At 43.8% G+C, this 15,725-nt stretch overlaps 1 protein-coding gene across 31 annotated transcripts in view; it reads left to right on the top strand.

The window, feature by feature from the left end:
* Window positions 1–15,725, top strand: part of CADPS (calcium dependent secretion activator) — a 210,863-nt gene that overhangs the window by 89,037 nt on the left and 106,101 nt on the right. For all 31 annotated transcript variants that reach the window (XM_039558671.1, XM_039558670.1, XM_039558664.1 and 28 more), the window contains exons 7-9: window positions 8,157–8,268; window positions 12,141–12,280; window positions 14,271–14,337. In XM_039558671.1, coding sequence (XP_039414605.1) covers window positions 8,157–8,268; window positions 12,141–12,280; window positions 14,271–14,337 — 319 coding nt within the window. The remainder of the gene's footprint in view (window positions 1–8,156; window positions 8,269–12,140; window positions 12,281–14,270; window positions 14,338–15,725) is intronic.

Below are 15,725 nucleotides of genomic sequence, written 5' to 3'. Positions count from 1 at the left end.
GCCTTAACCAACGGCAGTCCTCTGCAGTTGTGCTTTCTTCCAGGGTGACAAGATTTGATAGAAGTAATTAATCATATTTGAATTTAATCATTCTGTGAAGTGAGCAGCTCTGTGGCTGGTTCAATGGAGCCTTTTTGGCCAAAGGAAACTTTGATTAGCATGTGTGTGGCATTGAAGTCACCCTATTCAAGAAGTGGTCACAGACACAGGCAGTAAATGCACACAGGCATTTAATGAATGAAACTGTAAACTCATGCTGTATCCAAAGCAGATACACTGATGGAGCACATACAGTAGGCAGCCCTTGTAAAAGCAATTTTTCTTTCAGTTCAGACCTCCCAGTAAAACAGTGCTGGGCTTTCATTTCCATTTCCTCCGGCTGAGTTTTTCTCTTCTAATTGTGATAGTATTAAGCAAGAGCTCAGGACATTTGAAAAGCAGTCATCATTTAAATAATGGAAAGTAATCATGCAACTTTTTTTTTTTTTCTTCCCTGTTAATACCCAAAAAAATTGTGGTGAATAGCACTGGCACAATTTTGCACCCAAACCAGCTGAGGGATTTCTGCTGCAGAGTCCAGCCCCGGGTGCAGCAGTCTAGGAGGGATGTGTGCTCCTGAGCTAGGTGCCGGCATGGCAGAAGGGACATCTCTGGGGCAGGAATGCCATCTCGTGGCCATAAATAGCTATTATGTGATTAAATCCACCTCCCTTTTTCCTTCCTCATGACACTTCCCCAGTATATCAGTCATTCTCAGGAAACACAAATCAAGCTGTATTTTCTGCATAGCAAAGTTCATTCCTTTTTGGGTTCCTAAAGCTGTGTGCTCAGCTTCAGCAGCTCCTCTTGGCTGTGGTGCCCTGTGCTGGCACTGGAACAGGATCTGTGGGGACTGTGTGTGAGCCACAAGCAGATCAAGAGCAGACCTTTGCAGGCTTTGCTTTGCTGCAGTCTCTGTCAGCTTTATCCTATTCCTTCTGCACCTTGCACAATCAGGCACAGATGTGATGCTCTCCGAGACATATTTCTCTCTCAGCTGGCAGCGTAGTGCTGCCGTAGCCAGTTTGAGGATGTGGGAGTTGCAGCTCCTGGAGGGAGAGATGATCTGGTACTGCTGTCTGCATGATGTTAAGCAAGATGGTGTCTGCATGTGTGACACATACATTGTGTCTCAGAACAGTGGAAACAGAAAATGAATAGATCATGGAATGCGTGAGGTTGGAACACCTTCTTAGCTGCTGTAGAAGGAGCCCAGTCCTTAGCAATGCACTGTCTCTGCTCACCTTTTAAATAACACCATAGTGCTTTCTGCAGTGGTATTTTTGGGAAAACAAACACCCTTTTTGTAAGCAAAATATTTACCAGTGGTGCTCTATTCTAGCAGAGGGAGTGTTGTATGCTCGGCAGGAATTAAGGTGCCATGGGAAACGATGGATTCACTCAGAGTACTGTTGGGTTATCCCATCAGAACAGACATCAGTGCTCCATGCAGAGACATGGCCTTGCTTGGTGTTCGTGGCTCCAGGCAAGGCAGGTACAGCCACCTCTGCCAGCCAGTGCCTGCAAGAATGTTGACTTGTCAGCACCTGCATGGGTGCTGCATCAGTGAAAGCGGGTTTTAAATCCTTGCAGAGTCTGTGCGGGAAAGTCTAGGAGGAATCAAATCTGTTTGTGCTGTCACTCCCACTTCAGCTCAGCTTATTCCGAGGGGATGGGACTGAAAGGCTCTTCTGGCAGGAGAAAAGGAGGGGAGGAAACAAATGTAAACAAAAATAGGCTGCGTTGTCAATCTGTGTCTGATGTCTTTTGTTATCCTGTTTTGAAGGTGAGCAAACACATCAAAGTTTTACCGTGGGAGGAATGCCAGAGGAGGCTCAGCAGCCCTTGGGAATCAAGATGTGTTATGCATGCAAACCATTCTCAATGCATTTCTACAGGCAGAATGGAAAGGTGCCTTTCTTAGCACCTGAGTGCTAAGAAAGAGAGCAATGTATATGCATCTATATGTGTTGAGACTTTAATTTCAAATCTTTTTTGTGAACCTGCAGCAGTCACCTCCAGCACCCCTTTCTAGCAGTGGAAAGACAGCGGCGCTTTGTGTCAGACATCATTTCATCTGCTTGCTGCCTCTAAATTGGGATGAGGCAAATTAAGGCCTGCCTCTACTGACTTAATTAGATCTCTCCTTATTGCACTAGCAGGAGCGCAAAGAAGGTGACTGAGGCACATGAACACAGTAGTACAGTCCACTAAATTTGTGGGTTTTCAACTGAGGTTTGTAGTTCTACTGCAGTTAAGTCACAAACCAGTTTGTAGCTGTCCCCAGCACAGCATCTCCAAACTGGCAGTTGTTTATGGCATTTTCCTGCTGAAATAGAGTTGTGTGTGGAGTTGTGTGTGAATCCCACAGATCTCCAGCTGTGTGACCCAACCTGTGGGTTTTCTTGGAGTGCCTAAAAAAAGCCTGAATTCTTCTGTGCCTTTGGGTATTTTCGAGTCCCAAAGAACAAACGAAAAACCTCTTATCCATTGCCATTACCCACAAGAACTGCAAAGAGTACATATTTTCCAAAGGCTTTGGGATACCCTGCTTCTATTTATTATGGATTTGTGACCCAGCTGGTGCAGGTGTGAGTACCTGCCTCTGCCATGTGTCATGGATACATCTGTGGTGCCACATCCCTGCCAGTTCAGTGCCTCACCAGCACAGCTCCTTACAAGGAGATGTCAGCTCTTCCAACCTCTGCTTGTGAAGGGCTCACCATTGTCTCGTTTATGGTGTTCCTAGAAGTTCCCAAGCACTCTTTTCATTTTAAAAGATGGGTATTTTCATCCTGGTGGGATTAATGCCTTCTCTGCATCAAGTTTTGCTGTTGAGCTAAGTCTGTGTGTGCTCAATTATAATGAACTACCGCCTCCATGTATGGGCAAGGAAAGTTCAGAAAGATCACTGATAACTGTGGTCATCAACCTCTTGTTCGTGTTTTTGAATGGCTGGTATAGATAAAGCATTAGAGAATATAGTAAAAAGCTTTCCTGTGTGCTTCGTCATCTATAGTTAACTGTTAAACATACTTTAAACCTGGTTATTTTCCTCCTCACTTGTGTCTCTAGAAATATATAGAAAAGAAACATAGCTTAGCATTACATTGGAGGAAAACATGTGCTACATGAAGGTAGGTTAGCTCAATGCCTGGTGTGCTTCTGCTCTGTTTTTCCCAGTGCTCAAGCATGGGCATACATGATTTATGGCCCAAGATTTAAAGGTCTCTTCTGGGAGGGGAGGAATGTGCTAAAGAAATAAAACCATCATTTGTTAGACAGGATTTCTGGAAGAACTAAATTGAGACTGTAGCATTTCAGTCTTCAGTGATGAAGTGGGATCTGAACTCTCCATCCTCAGAGCAGGATCCAGATCCAGCAGGGACCATGACTGGGCACCACGGTAAGATAAGAAACCAAGGCTGGATTAAAAGCATCACACCACACAAGGTTAAGCAGTCACCAAGCCCAGGCAGTGTCTGTCAGGCTGCTGTCTGTGCTGCCCTCTTGATGAGCTTCCCTTCACCAGCCAGCTCGCTTTGGAGACCAAGCTACAGGTACACCATGAGGGACACAGACATGCCAGAAGAGGAGAGATGAGGGTTGTGAATGAGGAGAAGTGCATGAAGCACAACCCTCTCCACCAGCACTGCACAAAGGAGGGAGGCAGCCAGACTGGCCTCACCAGATCCCACTCTGACAGTAGAGGACAGCAAGGGAGGCTAAACTGGCCTTGCAACTGTTGTCCCAGACATGGTCACATATATTAAAGACCTTTCAGCTGGACCTCTGTGCCCTTGTACACAGGCAACTGGCTGTGCAGGAGAGTGGGTGATGTTGCTGCTGGTTTTGGTGACCCTGCAGGGATGGAAGCAGCCTCCATGTCCTACCTTTCCGGTGCCTGGCTTGGGAGGAACAGGCACTACTACTGAGTTGGTTAATTTGGAAAAACTATACTGAACAGGTTGCTCAGTAAACTCCTGCAAATCTGGCCAGCATGTTGGAATATTGTTCTGCAAGACTTTTTTACTTAAGTGGTGAATTTATGGGAACAAGGCAGAAGGGCAACATCTCTGGCAGAGAAGATCTGTCCGAGGATACTGCTGTGTCCATTAAGTGTCATGCTCACCTGGAGTGAGCTCACTTGAGGGACAGCATAGCTCTCCTTTAGTACACATTTTTAGTTTCATTTTCTGATTTTTTTATGTTTATTGTGTGCAAGCTGAAGAGGGATAAAAGGTGTCCTCTGGTAATTTTGAAGTGCTTGAGAACCGGTCATAGATGACATTTAAATGGAAAGCACATGGCTCTGCAGCTGCTCCCCTGTTAGCCTGGTTAGCAGGGCTGATTCATGGCCCAGCAATATAACCAGTTACACTTGTTCATTATTTATAGAAATCACAGACATCAGTGTTCTGGCTACATCAAGTTACAAGAGCATTATTGGAAGAAGGGTGACTGCTTCAAATTAGGCAGGGGCTGAGCAGACTTGCTGGAGACCACAGTATATGAATGAAAGAATTTAATGAATTTTCCTGGGTATTAAATGTATATGTTCAGTTTTAGGAAGCTCATGGGTGCTAAAATTTCCTTTAGAGGAACTTACATACTAGAGTTCAACAGAAATTGCTAAATCAGTGTCTCTCAAGGACAGCTGAGAAAATTGTATATTAGGTCATGTAAGTGGGATATTGTGAAGAAAAGCAGCTGAAGTCAGAGACACTCCTGCCTAGTTTCATGTGATACATGAGTCAGGACAGGGATCCTGACAGGATTTTGTTCAAGCCTTATTCATATCCCAAATATGAATATAATTGAATATTTTAACATAGCAGTGCCACAGTGTTTTAATGTTTTTGTCTTTTTAGCTATGTGGTAATTTAACTTTATAATTGCTGTATCTGCATTTTAGAAGTCCTCAGCCCTACAGACAAAGATCAGTAAAGCACTGCACTTCCACAGGATGAAGACAGTTGTTTCTGCAGTGACCTTATGACAGGAAAGGGTAAGAGCTTGGTACGGTATTGACAGGAGGAGACTGGTCTTACAGGTTTTGGCCGTAAGTTGGGAAGGACTGAATAGCATCAACCTGAAGGTTTGTCAGATCAGCAGTGTGAGACAGCTGAGAGCAGCTAGCTCTGAGCAGCCTGGCACCTGCATTGGCAATGGCATCACTGCCCCTCATGTGCCAGTAAGGGCGGTGTCTGTGACAGCTCCCAAATGCTCCTGAAATCAGACAGGTGAGCCCATCCTACAAGAGCTCCAAGCGGCCGTGGAGGTAATGGGAGACAAGAACTGACCTTTCTTCCTTGTTGGCCACTCACACCCTCTTGATATGTGTCATTGTATGTTCCATTCAGGATAAAATGCCAGCACTTTAGGCTGTTTGGTCAGTAACTGTGATGGCACCTCTAGGTGAATCTGTAGACACGAAGTCTACAGTGATGATCTCCTTACTTTGCTTGTAAAAGGTAAAACAAGGGTCAGCATCTGTCAAGTTAGCACCTGGGGCATATCTCAACCTCTGGCACTTTGCAGCCAGAACAGTTTAGCTGCTTATCCTAAGTTTGATGCCTAAGTAGAAACCCTGGAGACAAAAGTAGATCCTGGTGATAGCACTGGAACAGCACAGATTCCATAAATAGGGCGATGATTCTAGTAAATTCTCTATGCACAGCAGCATTTCTTTATCGGTTCCAGACTCTGGGATGCACTGGGCAATAAGAAATGCTGAGCTGAGGGGTTCAGGCAGGATTCAGATAGTTAATATGGTCCTGACTGAGGAAGTACTGTCAGAATTGTTCTGCTTGTGTACCTTTTTTGGGGTGTTTGTACATACGTATGTATCCATCTGTATGTGTATATCCTTTTGGCCAGAATGACATTTGTTTGTCCTCATTTGCAGATGTTTTATTGCTTTGAAGTGTCAGCATGAGCTCTGTCTCAGGGGGACAAGATAGCATGGTTACTTCATGGCATTTGTCCACAATGGGTCCCAATGCACTTTCCCAACAAATGAACTCCTGCAGTGATAACCTGATTAGTGATTAAATATGGAAATGAAACCATTACACTGTTAGTCCTTCAGAAGATCCTAATACCTAGCTACTGTCCAGAGCTAATTTTCTGAACAATAATTTAATACACAGCCCAGATAAACTGGGTACTCAGATTGAATACAAATGATGTTTCAGTGGCATGAATTATGGCCTTATGCTGAGCATCACTATGGCAACTAATGACATCACCACAGGTTCCAACCAGCACAAAACTCAACTTTTGATGGTCTCCATTTGTTGGCACAGATCTTTTCAAGGCTTTTGGGGGTATGAATATGTAAGTACCAGTGTTCTCAAGGGTTTGCTATGTATGTTTGCTGTCATTTGAAACATTTATTCTCTTTGTGGTTAATGTTCTTCCCATGAAGGAAACCTAATGAAAATTACTGTTTGTATTTGGTTAGTAACATTTGTTGATAACATATGGTCTGGGAATGCTTCAACAAATAAGAGCTTTTTAATAGTAAACAGAGATATGAGTTCTATAAAGCAGATGCTGTCAAAATACACAGTGTAAGGTTGGATATTTTCTTACTTTGCCTCTTACCCAAAGCAATATAATCTTCCTACTTTCCCTCCTGGTGACAGTGCAGTTTTTTGAGAGAAAACATAACCTGTGACCTGAAACTGTGATTAGAAAATTGTTTCTTTCTTCTTGCCCTTAAAACATTTATTAGGTAGTTGATGGCTCACACATGAAAAAGATATGATGTAGAGGACCTGACTGGACCTATAGTACTGTAGATAATTTAAACCAAACTTCTGGTCTCTGGCACTGATGGCAGTTTGATGCATCATCATAAAAACCAAAACATGTGAAACAGTGATACCAGGAGAGGAAGCTTCAGAGCAAAGCCAATGAGGAACCCAAGTTTGTTAATCAGCTCTGTGCTGAACACGCTTATCTGCTGAGCTCAGTTAGACAAGGTTTGCTCCGTGGGGAGCAAAGCATAAACCCATACTCATAGAGCACAAGGAGAAGTGAATTATTTTTTCTGATCACTTTCCAAATGCTAAACCTGGTGCTTGGTGTTTATCTTTGAGGAACATCTAGTCACTGGACCATGTCTTCTGAGCCTTTTCAACGGAACTGCCTTTCTTCAGCAGAGGATCTAGTTTGAGGACAGCCTAAAGTGAGAAAGTGTCATTAACAGAGTGAGGGTGAATAGAAGTGGTTAGTGAGTTATGGTGTAATCTCTCATCTGACTTGCAGCATTCTGGGTTGCAGTGTGTGTTCCACCACATCACTCAGAGGTGTTCCTCATGGCATGCTCTTTGGCAGGGTCCCACATGGAGTGAGTTCATGTTCTCTGTGCACTTGGGCAACTTGCGGTTGCAGAAACTTGTAGATGTTCTCTAGAGACATGCATGTCTAGAGGCTATGGATAATTCAGCCTCCATACCACTCCTTTCCAAGCCATGGAATGACTCATGGAGTACAAATAGTAGACAGTGGATCATGGTGTAGTTGCAGAGGTGGCGTCTTCCTGCGCTTCCACTGCAGTCCCACCCACAAGGAGCTGGTGTCCTGCTCTGTAGTCCTAGCAATCTAGGATTACTCCAGACATAATGACTTGAACTTAAACTTGGATTGGGCTGAGACTTGGAAGGTGACCCAGGTTAAATTGCAGTTTCTTCAGAAAAAGCAATCCTCACTCTCAGCCTGGAAAGGAGAGGTTAATTGGCCAAGAGAGGAGCATAGGCATGAGTGATTACAGACGTCCTGGGTGCAGATGTCTTCAATCCTATACTTCTCTTGTGACAACACAGGCTGGCATTGCAGGAGACATAGTGTTCTTTCTAAATAAGAAAGTTCTCTTAAACTTGGTTTCATGCTGCTCCCTAATGCTCTCTTTTTTCCCCCTAAGGACCATCATGCATTTTCCAAACATCTGTCCCACATTTCTCAAAGAAGATAATTAATGCCCTTGTCACTCACACAACCCAACCACTTTGGCTTGTGTCAGACATATTTTGGGTTAACTATTTCGTGCTCAAGCAGTGTTGCTGCTGACCTGCCAGCTGAGCTGAACACTGCTTTCTTTCTTTTCACAGCTGGGGTACCCAAGGAGACTTCACAACAACCCATGCGCTTCCTGCAGTGAAGGTGAAGCTGTTCACGGAGAGCACAGGAGTGCTGGCTCTGGAGGACAAAGAGCTTGGGAGGGTAAGGAGATTTTGAGTTTAATGATGTTTCCTTCTGGTCCTGATTTTCTAGAGAAATCTCTCCTGTACAGAAATATCTTTGGAGCACAACATGCACTGCTTTTTTGCCAAGCTTCAGGAGGGGGAAAGAAAGCAAGTTCTGCACTGCTGGAAAGGAGTGCATCTCGCATGCTGTCTTTGTTGTGAGTTTTTAATGGCAGCATTTCAGCTGGCTGTGCCTCCTCTGAGCAAAGGCAGAGGATCTTGTGTGCAATATTGGCAGTCCAGAAAGCCTTAAAAGTTGCTTGCGGAAATGGACATTCCTGAAGCAGAAAAGGGGATTATGCTGAAGCAAAAAGAGGGGATTTAAGTTTGGCAAGGGAATGTTAAGCTTCTCTCGTATCTACTGAGCAGCTGGTGCACAGTTTGAGCTTTTGAAAGCACTGACTGCAGTACTCCTTGCGAAAGGCTTGGAGCTGTGGCTTCTTCCCTGGGGATGTATGGTGGCTGAACTGGTGGCTTCAGTGGGGCTGGACTGGGGGGTGAAACATGAGGGTTCATTGCTCCCATCAATGGTGTTAGTAGCAAAGAGCTCAGATTCCCAGGGTAGTGGCTGTAGAGCAAATCTTCCCACCCCATCTCTGCCCCTCGCCTGTGGTCCCTAAACCAGTGCCCTGGGACTGGTGGCCCTTGATCATTGCCGCCTGCAGCTCCAGAGTTATCTGTGGATGGCACTTTCCTGTGGCTTTGGGACACTTCACTTGTCTCCATGGATTTTGTGCAGCTGTTTAATTTGTGTTGGCCCCAGGCATAAGTGGCAGCAAACTCCTTGCTGTGCCTTCCTCAGCTCCTCAGGCTGAGATCAGTATGATGAAGATTCCATGAAAATCAGTTCAGGGTAAGAGGACTTGTCATGGCTCAGCATGACCCAAGTGATCTCCAGGGGCAGCTGGGCTCTTTCTGCCCAGTCCTGCAGCACTCCTTGCTCTCCATCCTGTCTATGTGGCTATGGCTAAGAAATGCATGGTCAGGAAAGCCACTGATCCTGTTGCTTGTCCAAGTACAGTATTTCCAATTATGGACTAATCTGTTGGGATGTTTCTTGCTAACTCCATGACTGTTTGTGCCTTGACAAGGAAGAGTCTGTGTCAATTCAACATTTTTCCTGATTAACACGGTTTTATGTTAATCCTGTTCATAAAAATGCCAAACATTCTTCTGGTCCTAGTGAGCTGCTGATTTAATTTATAACTTTATGGTGGAGAGTGCTGCATGCAATTTTGTCTCATGTAATTCATATTCATTTTAATTATTTGTGTTTTCATGTTCATGAAGCATCTTTTGTTCTTGCACTTGAGAGAGAGAAAAGCAAAGCTACCCCTTCTTTTCTCCTCTCAATGTCTTCAAAGAGAGTCACAGCCCCTTCAGACTTTCCTCATCCACACCTTGATCCTTCCTTTCTCCCTGTCCTTTTTTGACAAAGGACAATCCCTCTAGGCTGCAGTACTACATCTGAAGACCTACAATTGTTTTGCTGCACAGCATCATAATATTTTCAGGATTCTTTTCAAAACCTCCTACTTCAAACAGCCTGGCACCCTGCCTTTATCCACTGTGGCATGCTGAGCAGAGCTCTTCACCCAGCCGGCTACGCTGCCTTTCAGGGATTTTTACAAAGCAGCCCCTCTTGCTTTGTAAGTCTTGTTTCCACTGGTAGCCATGAGCAGTGCTGACTTTGCTGGTCTTGGGAAGCAATTAGCTGTGCATGTTGTTCTGAGAAAGATGTCAGCACCCAAAGCAACCCCTCTTGCCCTGAAGGCTGATGAGCCAGCCCTACCAATGTGCTTGAATTCCCGGTCCAGCGGGAAACCATCCCTCAGCCCTGAGTTTCTGCAGGCTGAAGGATGCGGGCCAGCAGTGGCAAGTGTGGGGAGCTGGCAGTGATTCCCCTTGGCCCGTGGCCACCAGCGCTTTCAGTCGGCCAAACTTCAAAGGGATGCTCAGTGTGCCCAGAGCACCCGAAAGATGACGTGGGTCTGCTCAGGCTGCATCAAGATTTCTTCTTTAATGTAATAATGAAACCAGGAGTGTGTTAAGCCACTGGTTTAGCTGTTGGAATGGGCAGGAACCTGCCTTCATGGAGAGAGGAGGGAAGCAGGTTTTATACACAAAACACCCCTGCTCAGCCGCCCTTTGAGCAGTGGCTTTGTGCTCTGCCAGGCGGGTACAAAGCCCACTTTCTATTGCGAGTGTTAAGTTGGCAACTGGCTGCCACTCCTGAGCTCGCCACTTTTATCCAAGGGAGAACTGGAAAATGCTCCCAAAGCCCTACACTGCTGAATGGGCAGCTGAAGGCATGGGAATACATCCTGACCCTATTGAAGCCAGTGGCAGGGCTCCTGTGGATTTCAGCCATGCCAGTACTTCATCTACTGAGGGCAAGGAGGGGAAGAGCTGTGAATTGCAACACCACTAAGAAAAGTTTGTGTCTTTTGATGAAAAAAGAGTTAGAAATCAAAGTAGAGAGCATCCCAAACACACTGAGTGGCTGCTGCATCGCTAAGAGATGTGGCTTAGCACAGGTGTACGTTCTTGCATGACCTGCCTGGCACTGGTTCCTTGGATGCTGCTCAGAGCTTGGGTCCATCATGCTTCTAATGCCCCCTGCCTCATGTGGAGAACTCATTTCTCATCTTCAGGATTTGCTTAAATGTGTTTTTTTTCCAAGAGTGATGCAGTACAGACTGGTGTTGCCCAGTTATCTGTGTGACTAATAACAGCTTCAGATTCCTGACAGAAAAAGCAATTCAATAAAAGAAGTGATAAATAATGTTAATAAGGGTAAAGTTGAGAATCTACTGATGCTTACTTCAGGCTTTAGAGGAGGCAGTAAAATAAGTTTTAGAGTCATTTATCATAGGGTAATAGCATCAATGATATTTTGGTGGAAAACAGCCCCTAGATTGTTGACTCAGCAGCAAAATTGAGGAGCAGAGGAATACAAGGTTATAGTCTGGTCTGGAGTTTGGCAGGACCGTAGACTAAGCATGAGCAAGAAATGAGTGATGGCAGCACACCAGTTAATGAGGGTGAATGCTGCCATATATAAGAATTGTGAAACAATTTGCTTGCATGAAGGTTAATGGATTTAAAGACGATTCATCTCACTACAGCACAGTGGAAACGTGAATGAATTTGTACCAGGAAAAGTCACCTCTGAGAGTGAAAGCGTCAGAAGGGGAACAGGTGTAGGAGGAAGAGGGTTAGGCCACTTCAGAGGAAACATATGGAAATACCAGGAGAAGATGGTGGATGTGGTGTAGTTCTACGAGAATACTCTGAATCTTACTCTCCAGGGAGCTGCTCTGCTTTGTAGTGGTAATGGATGAGTGGGAAAAGCACAGCTATGATCAGGAAAGACTATTCACCTCTTGGAGCTTTCAGTTTCTTTGAGCCAAATGCTTGCATTGGTGTTCATCTGCAGTCGCTGGTGTTGCATGGATGTGCTCCAGCTGGAGACCCTCCCAGCATTTCCTGCTGCTTGAAATGGAAGCAGAGTCCTGCAGCCACTCATGTCATGACATGGGATGCAGATTTTATCTGCTGTCATAGCTCAGTCAGACGTACCATCCTGAAATGATAGGAACTGATTATGCAGTTCTGTCTGCATAGCCCCATGAGCTGATTGAGGAGCCAAAGAATATATGACCTAATCTCAAAATAATAAGCTGTGCTTTAAAAAAGCAATAAAAAGTTATCATTATTGATGTGAATAGACATATCCAGACTGATTTCTCGGACAAAACTAGGTCATCTGATGTATTTCTGTTCCACATTAAACCCCATTTTGTGAATAATTTTTCCCTTTAACGTTGTTGGTTTTAATTCTTACAGGTTGTTCTCCACCCTACTCCTAATAGCCCAAAGCAGTCAGAGTGGCACAAAATGACTGTTTCCAAAAACTGCCCGGATCAAGACCTGAAGATCAAGCTTGCTGTGCGAATGGATAAGCCTCAAAACATGAAGCACTCTGGGTAAACACTTGTCTCAATCTGAAGTAATTTCGTTCTGAATGTGCATTAGGAAATTTCACTTTTTTAATATTCTCAAAGAGGCGCTCTCTTTCTCAAGTTCACAGGAGGTGAAGCAGAAAGATAAATACAAACATGGCGTTAGTTCAGTCATTTATAATGCACTTCCCATATTCTTAGTGTAGACTTTTTTAATGCATATGAACCAAACAGTTTAAATTTTAAACAGTTTTCCTCAGGAAATTCCTAATTATGTTTTTTCCTGTGAGAAATAATAAGTGAACCTCCTGACTCTCTTACAGACAATAATACAATTTTTTAAGTTGCTCTGTGTCTCCCTGTATTGATTTCTCAAAACCAAAATCACAGTGCACTTTCCACTTGAAATAAACCCCAGTGTGACTGGCATTGTTTATACTGAGATACACAACACAATTAAATAGCAGTTGCTTGGAGTAGGACTAATAATTTGGAAGGTAAAAGGGGCACCTCTCCTTTCCAGGAGGGAGTGTCAGAAGATCTGGGGCCAGAGGGATCCCTGATCACTTCTACCTTCATGTAGTTACAAATGAGATCTAGCTAAGGCCATTGGCAAGGCTCTGATTGCTCTTCAGAGCTGAGGATATGACAAAAAATTGAAACTGTCTGGGAAACTCACTGTTGGAAATAACTCTTTCTCCAGTTTGTTTTTGGTGCTATAAAAGTGACTTTGTTTCACTTTTGTTTTCATAGTGTTTTGTTAAATTCCATCCATTATTAGGTGGTTTAGATCACTCACCTTTTCTAATTCCTCCTCCTTCTGTCTTCTGTGCTGATGAGATCAGAGCCAGTAGTCTTGTGTGAAGTTTAATTTTTTCACCACGATCACAGGCACCAAAGCCAGAGAGGACACGTCCCCTGTCCTGTTTATTTCCTTGATCTCAGCTGGTAACAGGGCTGTTCTCAAGCTTTCTTCAACTAACATTTGATTTACATGATACTCCTCAAAACTCTGAGGTTTATACCTCTTGCTACCAGAACTGAGATTATCTTTCTGTTGATATTAGCAGCAATAGCCAAAAGGACACTTACTACCCTCTTCTTGGACTTGCCAAGGATTCAAAGCCCACTTAAGCATGACTTGGAGTTTTGTGGTTTTAACATTCACCAAGAGTATGCTGGATCTCTTCTGGCATAAGAAACCCCTTGCATAATCAAAAATGAAGTACTTTTTCTATTTATTGAGCCAGAACTAAAGTAATTATAGTGGTACATAAAACATACTAATGCTGAATAATATCCTTATGTTTATTATTAGCCTGGTGCTGCCACTAGTTTTGCTGATGTTTGTGTTACAATGTTACAGTGGCCACTTCATCACAGAGATTAAGTGCTTATTTTGACATTAATTTAAAAAGTTAATTCTTCATAGAAAACAGTAAATTCACTCCTCCCCTGAAATTATTCAGTTTGCTTGAATTATCTGTAGCCAAGCAATTTCTTGGATTTCATCTTAGAGCTGCTCAGTGAAGTGTCCTGGTTTAGTCAGTCCAATGGATATTGAGGTCCTGCGTACTGGGTTGGATGTAGGAAGTGTCGCTCTGTTTGACAGCTCCCCTCAGCCAAATGGTTTTATGAAGGCTAAAGCAGATTTGGGGTTTGTCTCCCTTAATTCTTCCGCTGCAAATGCATTCTTTGCCCACCCAACCATGTTGTAGCTATTCACTGGCACTAAAGGGCTTTAAAGTCTGAGCAAGTTGTGAAGGACAAAGGGAGAGAGAATTAATACTGTGTAACATTAAGACTCTGTAAGATTTTTATGTCACTTTCTTTGCAGGTAATTTTTTCAGGCTAGAAATAAACCCACTCATGAATGCTGCTGAGCTTGAGAGTCTTGTAATTATTTCTGCTTGTGCATTAATTTCAGTTTCTAAGTGTAAACAAAATGCACTGAAAAGCAAGAAAACAACAGATGAACACTTGTGTGCTGAATTCACCTGTTCTTTTCTCCTAGGTATTTATGGGCCATTGGTAAAAATGTTTGGAAGAGATGGAAGAAACGATTCTTTGTCCTGGTCCAGGTAACAGATGTAACTAGAAGTGATCTTAAATCACAACATGAAATACTTGAGTCTGTCCTCCGGCCACTTTCAGTGCCGTGTGATTGATGCTGAGCTGTGGCTCTGTGCAGGGTGCCTGTTAATCATGGATTCTTTTCTAAATGTATGGGTGTTCTCAAGGATATCCCAGTTGCAGACTTCTAGCCATGAGTTTCCAGATGCACTTGAATGCTTGATAAAATGGCGAATTAATTTTAATGAGGAATTAATGAGGCGAGGAGGAAGCTCAGTCTGTCTTGGTTGGAGATTCTTGGGCTCCCTTTTGAACCTCCAGGTTAAATTTGGACCCCATTTGAATCTGCAAAAGTTTCATCATATCAGAGTCAGCATCAAATCATTCTTGACGTTTATCTTGCCTTCACATTCATTACTGCTTCTCATTGTCTACAGCTCTCACTGATCATTTTGCAATCATCATTTTGCAATGTCTTTCTTTTTCCCCTTTTTTTTTTTTCCACTTTTTGCCCCCCCAGTTTCAGTCGACCTGTATATTTGACCACTGTTAAGAATTTCAAGGAAACAGGCAGATGTCCTCTGTAACCTAAAAGGATCTGGTCAGTACTTGGTGTGTTACATCTTTCCTCACCTTCCAAGAGCAGGTGGAACCACTGCATTGGCCACAGAAGTGTGTGGCTCCAGTGTGAGTGATCCATCTTCACACCAACCTGAGGAAGTCACAGAGTCCTCTTGGGTCCATCTCTCTCTCCCTCCTCTCTGGACTCTCATGGTGTGTTGTCTCCAAGTGTGAGGAATAAAACTTTTGTTCAGGGTTTTCTATGAAAAGCAGCACAGAGATGCTGTGATGGAATAACACGGGATCCAACTGAGATCTTGTGACAACACAGATCCAAACTGATCAGGTCAGAGGGTAAAATCTTGCTGCTGATGAAACAGATGGCAGGTCTGCTGTAGAGGGTCAAAGTGTAAGAACAGAGATGGTATAAACCAGGTGCACCAGACCCCACATTTGGAGCATGCTTGTGTGCTGTCTGTCCTGCGCTGGTAAGGGCAGCCAGGCTGTCCCTCTTCCACCTTAGACACCTGGTTTCTCTGATCCTAAATCACCTGGTGTAAGCTGATACCTTTGTTTTGTTTTGTGTTAATTATTGGTCCAAGTTCAGCTGTTTCAGTAGGAGCTAAATTGTATTCATTCTTCTTTTATCCATCATTGCTGGCTTCCATAGCATGAAACTATGGGGCAGATAAGAAAATCCATCCTTGGGGAGTAAAGGGGATTTATGATGTGTGGGACCCGTGTAAGTAGGAGGCTATTTGGAGAGACCCATTGAATAGCTAGTCCCATAACCAAGTATGATCAGCAGAGACAGTTTAAGTGCTCATTTTGTACT

This window comes from Corvus cornix, chromosome 12 (genome assembly GCF_000738735.6).
Source record: "Corvus cornix cornix isolate S_Up_H32 chromosome 12, ASM73873v5, whole genome shotgun sequence".
Taxonomy (NCBI): Eukaryota; Metazoa; Chordata; class Aves; order Passeriformes; family Corvidae; genus Corvus; species Corvus cornix.
This window is presented reverse-complemented; position numbering and strand designations above follow the sequence as displayed.